Here is a 7383-nt window from a genome sequence, read left to right on the forward strand (position 1 = left end):
TCCCCAGACTCTGCATCCGCCACGGAAGATGTGCCAGTGGGACTGAGGTGGTCCTCGAAGTATTCTTTCCCACCACCTGACAATTTTCTCAGTCTAAGTCAGCAGCACTCCACCCGGACTATACACAGTGCAGGTAGAACACCGCTTTCCCCTCCTGAGACGCCTGACGGTTTGCCAGAATCTCTTAGAGGCAGTCCGAAAGTCTTTTTCCATGGCCTCTCCGAACTCCTCCCACACCCGAGTTTTTGCTGTTACATTATTTTAAACAATGAAGTCACATGAGTTTGAACAGAAATCATTTAAAGCATGCAGGAAGTTGATCTGTCAGGTTACACTGTGTGGATTTATACTGCTTCACTTTTATGTCATATGAAAATTAAACATAAAGTTCCCTCTGTAAACCAGCAAGGTCCTTAAAAAGCATCACTCACATATTTTGCTCAGTGATTTAGTGCAGTATTTCCCAACCTTTTGGAGCAAAGGCACATTTTCACATTACAAAAATCACACGGCACACCACCAAACAAAAATGTCACAAAAATAATATTCATAATTTTTCCCCACACACTCGGCTCTGTTTGTCCCCAGTATACCTTTGTCGTTTTCTTCTAAATGCTCCTCATCCTAGGGCCTTTATCTGGGTTTTCTCAGGGACTCAGGTCAGACTAATTAATTTTTCTAAACAAATATTCATCGATTGCTATTACACCCCGAGTTGTCTCACTCACAGCATGACTATCAAGTAATTTTTTCTTTGTCTTCATCGGTTTTACTGGCAGTTGGCAACCAACTTAATTAGAGCAGGTACTTCTGCTGCCCTCTAGTGGAAAAGAATGTAATTGTTCTGTCCATTACTCACGCTGATTGCTTAGAGCAGGAGTGTCCAAACTTTTTTCACTGAGGGCCACTGTGGGATTAAACAAATTATTTTACTGCTACAATGTAATCTGCAGCATCAACATTGCATTAACAATATAACAGATAGCTGTGCAGTATCCATCTCCCCAGGCGTGTGTTCATTAAAATCATTATTTGACCCGAACTCTTCTGGACCATCGTTGTTTTGTTCTCATCCTCAATATTCTGAACACGGGACACCACATACGTAAAAATATAGGAGGGGGTGTGCCATTTACTAGAAATTATGTATATAACCTTAACTTTAGTATATTAAAGTTAGAAAAATCACTTAAAAGTGGTCAAATATGTTATATTGTTGAATATAATTAAAGACAAAACTGCCTTCATCACAGCTTTCCATAAATGGATCTTTATTGATTTATTCAGAAAAAGCTTTGGTAGCTCATTCTCAGAACAGCAGCAGATTTCTTCTTAGACAGAAGATTTACAGCACAGAGAAAAAACAATAAAGGAGAAAATGGGACGGGTACATTTCAAGTTTGTTATTTAAATTATTAGGCTTAGCAAAACATCTGTTCACGTCCATTTGAAACCGTTATCAACATTAACAGACTGAACTGGACTTAACAACAGGAGTGCAAATATGCAAATAATGCAAATGCAAATAATTTTAGTAAATTATTCTGGTGAGTATCAGCTGCACTGGGTATGTAAATCAACATGCTGACGTTGTTGAAGTCCTGCACTTTTTCCGGGCACATTATTTCGGTGACTTTAATGAGGCATGTTTTATGAGGTCTCCATCTGAAAAAGGCTTGCCATGTCTTGCGATGAGTTGGGCGACCTCATAGCTGCTATTGGAGCCTTTTCCTGGACAATTTGAGCACGAAAAAAATACTGTTGCTGACCCCGCAGGAGAGCTACCCTTTGCTTTAATTCCTGCTCTCACTCAGCACCAGTGTAGGATGCATAGACCTGATGTTTGGTTTCATAATGACATCGTACATTATACTCTTTCATAACTGCCACAGTTTCAGTGCAAACAGACACACGTCCCCTTTAATTCTTTGAAGAAATATTCACTCTCCCACCGTGTCTGAAATTTTCTGCACTCACTTTCGACCTTTCGCTTCTTTGGTTCTGACATGTTTAGTAACTTGGGGTAAATTTCTTCTGTGATTGTCCTTTTTGGTGGAACAACTGCCTTGATCAACAGCAGCGCCCCCTGGTGCTAAAACTAATTAGTGCAATACACTCAAGCAAAATTTGAAGTGCGGGCCATTTTCTATTCTATTTATAAAATTACTTGCGTGCCAATTAAAAATGGCCAACTGCGGCCCGCGGGCCGGAGTTTGGACACCCCTGGCTTAGAGTATTAATCAGGTAGAACCAGATAATCTTCCACGGCACAGTGGTTGGGAAACACTGATTTAGAGAATAAGAGCTCAGAGTCACTGGGTTTCATAAAGAGGAAGCTGAACGTGCGAAACCCTCCTTCAGAATAAAAGACATGTGCAGCAGGCTGGATGCTGAGCCTTATTGGAAGGACACAGAACACTGAGGGGTCACAAACACCTTCTATTCAGGCAGTCACATGATTCACGAATGCCATCACTGAGTTACAGTCTGCTTTTACAAAGACTTTTGGACATCTTCAGACAGTAAATGAGGTAGAGGGAAACAGGTGGAGGAACAGCGGGTGTTGGGGTTCTGAGTGAGGTGCAGGTGTCTGAAAACACACAGCAAGCTTCACCAACACAGTGTGATGTCATCTCTGATGTCATCTGTGATCCTGTACAAAGCTTCCTTTATGGAGACTGAGAGCTGTTAGTCCTGCGGTTCACTCACCTGAGACTAAATGACAACAAACTGTTAATAATAAGAGTCATGTCTGTGTCTGACTGTGGTGCTGCTTCCTCACTGTGAAGGCTAAGCGTCGTTAGCAATACAATATCGTGAAACTGCGTTTGTTTGCCTGTCAATGCATCTGTAACAGGTAGGGTCACAGCGAAAGATGTTAGCCAGCCCACCGATGGCCTCATCAAGAGAATAAAGGGAATTGGTCAAATCATTTTCAGTAAAAACAATATTACCTCGGGGCTGAAAGATTTTTTTAAACACAAATACAGAAGTCTTGTAGGTTTGAACGATACGTTGGAGGTCCCTGATGATGCTTGACGGATGGTCGCGGCTGGTGCATGTATCACAGGCGGAGGCAAAAGAGTAGATGAGAAGTGAGTTTCCCTGGCTTTTTGGGAATTCATTTGGATTTTCCACCAGCTCTCTCAGAGTTTGCAGAACACGACGTTCTGCATGTTGTCCACTTCGTCCGTCTGCACTTAATGTTGGTCTGGCCACAATCACTCCATAGCCTACATACACTCCACGATTGTTATTGGGTGAGTCTCTTTCCCCAATCGTTTCCTGAACATCCTTAAAGGAGTTATACTGAAAAACCTGGTAAAGAGTGTTCAGATTTGGTGGGATAACTGCAGCCAGACAGAACTGTCCAGCTATGCTGTATCTGTTACAGGAAAAGGCACAGAACACAGATCTCAGTATTCTGTCGCTTTATATCAGATCAAATATTTAATGAGCAGAAAACCACAGAAATGTTAGCTGGGTGTGTAACAATAAAAACAGTTTAAATGAAGAATGTTTGAAGCACCATGAACTGCTGCTGCTCAGAATCCAGCAGATTAAAGCTCTGATAGAAATTATTAATAAATGTGTTTACTCACTGTCTTCTGATTGTTTTAACGATGCCAGTCAGCATTTCCTCATCCGACTGAGCCAGAGAGGCTCCAGCTGACAGCAGGAAGGAGAGGATCGTGCAGGGCAGCACGTTCATCTACAGTTTAAAAAACACACATATGCATCTCTACATTACAATTAAATATGTTTAGTATTAAATTGTCAGCAGTTAACCTTTACTTAAAAAAAACCCCTTTGTTTTAATATTTATTTAAAAATCTCGAATGTTCTCACCTTCACTGTTTTATTTGTCCTAAAACTGCAACAGAAGAAAGAAGCCAGTGAAATGCAGGTAACTGAACTGGGACTGAACTATATGGGCTCAAATTGTGGTCATAAATATTTTGTACTTGTAAATCAGGATTTGTATGTGTAAAAATGATTTGTGTGTGGACTTGGGCCTTGAGGCGACTTTTGTTGTGATTTGGCGCTATATAAATAAAATTGAATTGAATTGAATTGAAAATACGTGTGAAACTCTGCAAGTCACAAGTACGAATTTTGATCCTACTTTTCTTCCTTTCATCTGATTGGCCAATGTCATGTCAAACACAAATTTAACTATCCAATCAGAGAACAGATGGGTTTGGCTATTGGAGGGGTGCTTTATGGAGCTTCAGGTCCTTGGGGAATAAATGCCCTTTTACATGCCAGCCCAGCGTTTTCCTTCATCACCACGAAGGAAAACAGTCTGTGGTGGTCCGAGTTTTGTGATTTTTGTGTCACAGGTTTATGTGCTTAATACACGGACCTCCAGAGCCTTTTCAACAGCGCTGCGGACCGCGCGGGGGGGGGGAATGTTTTGGAAATGACAGTCTTCACTAGTGGGGATAGTTACAAAGCTTTCTTCGTTATGAATTAGCATACATGTTTTTACTGAACATTTGAAGAACCAGCAAAAAAAAACGAAACTCTTGTAGAGGACATAAAGTCAGAGATAGAGACGACAAGGAGCAGGTGCATCTAGTACAGGTAGAGCTGCTGCAAAAACCCACAGAGCTCAGCAGCCAGCGCAACAAATTCTGGATCCTTGGCTTTTAGTTAGCATTAGCAACACATGTGAAAGGACCTTTATGCTGCGCACTGTGACTCACAGCAATGGTCCCGGGTCAGCCCTGACTTTGTGTTGAACTAATCCTAAAGTAATAATGTAATAATGGTATTTCTAACCACTGATATACCCTGGTCGGCTTTGATGATGATGCTCATGCCCTCCCAGGCTAAACCTCCGCCGTCAACATTATCAGAACCTGAGACCGCTGCGGCGGGATTCGGGACCTCCTGAACCCCGAGCGCCAGCTCCAGCTCCTGCCAGGATTGGCCTGGTGAACGCCAGATCACTTTTAAACAAAACTTTTATTCTTCGGGACTTCTTCAGTTCCCGTGATCTGGATTTTCTGTGTGTGACTGAGACGTGGCTGAGTGTTGATGAGTCCAGTGCGCTATCGGAACTTTTACCTGTGGATTGTTGTTATTTTAACTCGCCACGGACGTCAGGCAGAGGTGGAGGCACAGTGACTGTTTACAAAAAGGATTACAAATGTAAGCAGTGTTTTCTACAGCCGTCGTTCTCCAGCTTTGAATTTACCTCGTTTGAGGTGAGTCGTACAAACCCGGTTTTCTGCGCTGTCATCTATCGCCCCCCGAAATACAATAAGAACTTCATAAACGACTTTTCTGATTTTTTAGCTGGGATTATGCCCAACTATGATAGTGTTCTTATTGTTGGAGATTTTAATATACATGTATGTTGTCCTGATAAGCCACTGGTAAAGGACTTTTTAAGCCTTATTGACTCTTTTAGCCTGGTACAGTCCGTGCCTGGCCCTACACATGAGCACGGACACACACTGGACCTTGTTCTGTCATATGGTCTGCCTGTCACTAACTTGGAGTTTTGTGACTGTGCACTCTCAGATCATATGCCTGTGTTATTCAACGTTGGTTTGACACATACTGCAGTTAAATCTGGCGCTCCTACTTGGTGCTGTCGGGGTTACCCCGCCACTGCCGCGCAGTTTTCTGCTGCTTTTAATCAGCTCGGCGGGCCTTCTGGCTTTGTTTCCTCTGATACAGAAGAGCTAAATTCCTGGTTTTATTCTTGCTGTCAAACAATCATGGACTCTGTGGCTCCTTTAAAAACCAGGCAGCCCAAGGCTAAACCTGAGCCTTGGTTTAATGAGAGCAGTCGTGCTGTTAAGAGGTAATGTCGTTGAGCAGAACGGAGGTGGAAAAAGGATAAACTGCATGTATCGTTTCACATTCTAAAAGACTGGTGGCATCGCTACCAGAACACTGTTAAAGAGGCAAAAAGGGAATATTTTGCAAATATTATTTCTTCCAACTGTCATAACCCACGTGTGTTATTTAGGACCATTGACACTGTTCTTAATACACCACTGAATGTCTGTTTGGAAGTTTCTCCTGAGATTTGCAATAGTAGTAATATACCTTTGGCTTTTTTTGGTGCTCTGAAAGAAACAGAGGCCAACAGTTTTTAAACAGAGTACCACAAATAACAGGTATCCCTTTAGAAATAAACTTTTCTTGTGATACTTCTAAAAACAACATACTCACACGTAGCCACACTAGCACTGTATCAACCCCTATAATTATCTACTACTCACACACTGTAACAGTAAGACTCGATGATTAGACAGAGGGGGTTACAGGTAGCGTTTTAACTTTTTTTTCGGACCCCAGACACAGCGGTGTGAGGTAGTTAGCACACAATTTGGCCATGTAGAAAGCATCGTTTGTTTGGAACACATCATCACTGTTCATAAGACTTTAATTTAATCAAACCTCCTTTTACGGATCTACGTGGCTCCTCACCACTAACTTCATCATTTTTATTTAAATATTTGAATTTTCGGAATGATGATCCAAGCGGGACACAGACGCTGCTAGTTTAACGCACCAGAATGCAAATATAAATTAAAGCTGCAAGCAGCGATATGAGGGCCCTCGCACCCCCGGCGCGTCGAGCCAAGCCCAACACCTAAAACCAGCGCTTCCGATCTGATGTCACATTGATGGAATTCATGCATTTAACCACCAGCTAAAATTTCATCTCATTCAACCATTATTATAGTCGTCCCACTAGGTGGCGCTCTAACCATTACTGACAAATGGCATAACAAACATTTCCGAGCTCGAGTCTCATCACGCCTGCGACCTTTGGGAGAGATTGGACATTGTGTTTTTGAGCGACAGCAGGTTACCGCTTTTGGCGGTGATTGAAACTCCACGTGCCGCCATGACCACCCGTTTCCCTGAACGTAAAAAGCTTCGCAATTTAACATCACAAAGGTCTTTAGATTCCACACACAGGAGATCGCGTAAATCTAATGAAATCCCTTGGAGGAGTTCGTCAAAGTATGAGGCCTGAAAAGAGGGAAAATGTCGCCAAATTTACACATTAATTTTAAAATGGCTGACTTCCTGTTGGATTTGGGATATTGCTCCAAGAGACTTTTTGTACATCTTGATATCTCCAATAAGCTTGCCAGGTTTCAAACTCATACATAAAACACAGAGCAGGGGCTGTTGTTTTGAAATTTTGTAGGGGGCGCTGTGGAGCCATTTTGCGCTGTTCAAGGAAAAGGAACATATAAAAGAAATCCTCATCACATTAGAGCTGTGCGCCAAATTTCAAGACTTTTAAACTTTTCAAGCCCCTCAAAAGCCACTTCATCTTTCATGGTGAACTGCGTTGCCACCAGGGTGCGCCGTTCAGTTTATAGTCACAATTTTCTCACTGAAGCA

At 42.2% G+C, this 7383-nt stretch overlaps 1 protein-coding gene across 1 annotated transcript; it reads right to left on the reverse strand.

The window, feature by feature from the left end:
- Positions 1-1986: 1986 nt before the first annotated feature.
- Positions 1987-4038, reverse strand: LOC120438120. The gene is made up of 3 exons (XM_039608563.1): positions 3850-4038; positions 3603-3712; positions 1987-3385 (listed from the first exon to the last, which is right to left on the reverse strand). Exons 2-3 carry the CDS (start codon positions 3710-3712, stop codon positions 2791-2793), a joined length of 705 nt encoding a protein of 234 aa, XP_039464497.1. The 5' UTR covers positions 3850-4038; the 3' UTR covers positions 1987-2790.
- Between the last annotated feature and the right edge of the window lie 3345 nt (positions 4039-7383).

Source organism: Oreochromis aureus, linkage group 3 (genome assembly GCF_013358895.1).
Source record: "Oreochromis aureus strain Israel breed Guangdong linkage group 3, ZZ_aureus, whole genome shotgun sequence".
Classification (NCBI taxonomy): Eukaryota; Metazoa; Chordata; class Actinopteri; order Cichliformes; family Cichlidae; genus Oreochromis; species Oreochromis aureus.

Excerpts from the sequence above, each read along its gene's own strand:
- LOC120438120 (XM_039608563.1), bottom strand. The coding sequence starts at position 3,712 with ATGAACGTGCTGCCCTGCACGATCCTCTCCTTCCTGCTGTCAGCTGGA. Across the intron at positions 3,386-3,602 it reads GTTAAAACAATCAGAAGACA|ATACAGCATAGCTGGACAGT; the intron begins GTGAGTAAACAC and ends TTCCTGTAACAG.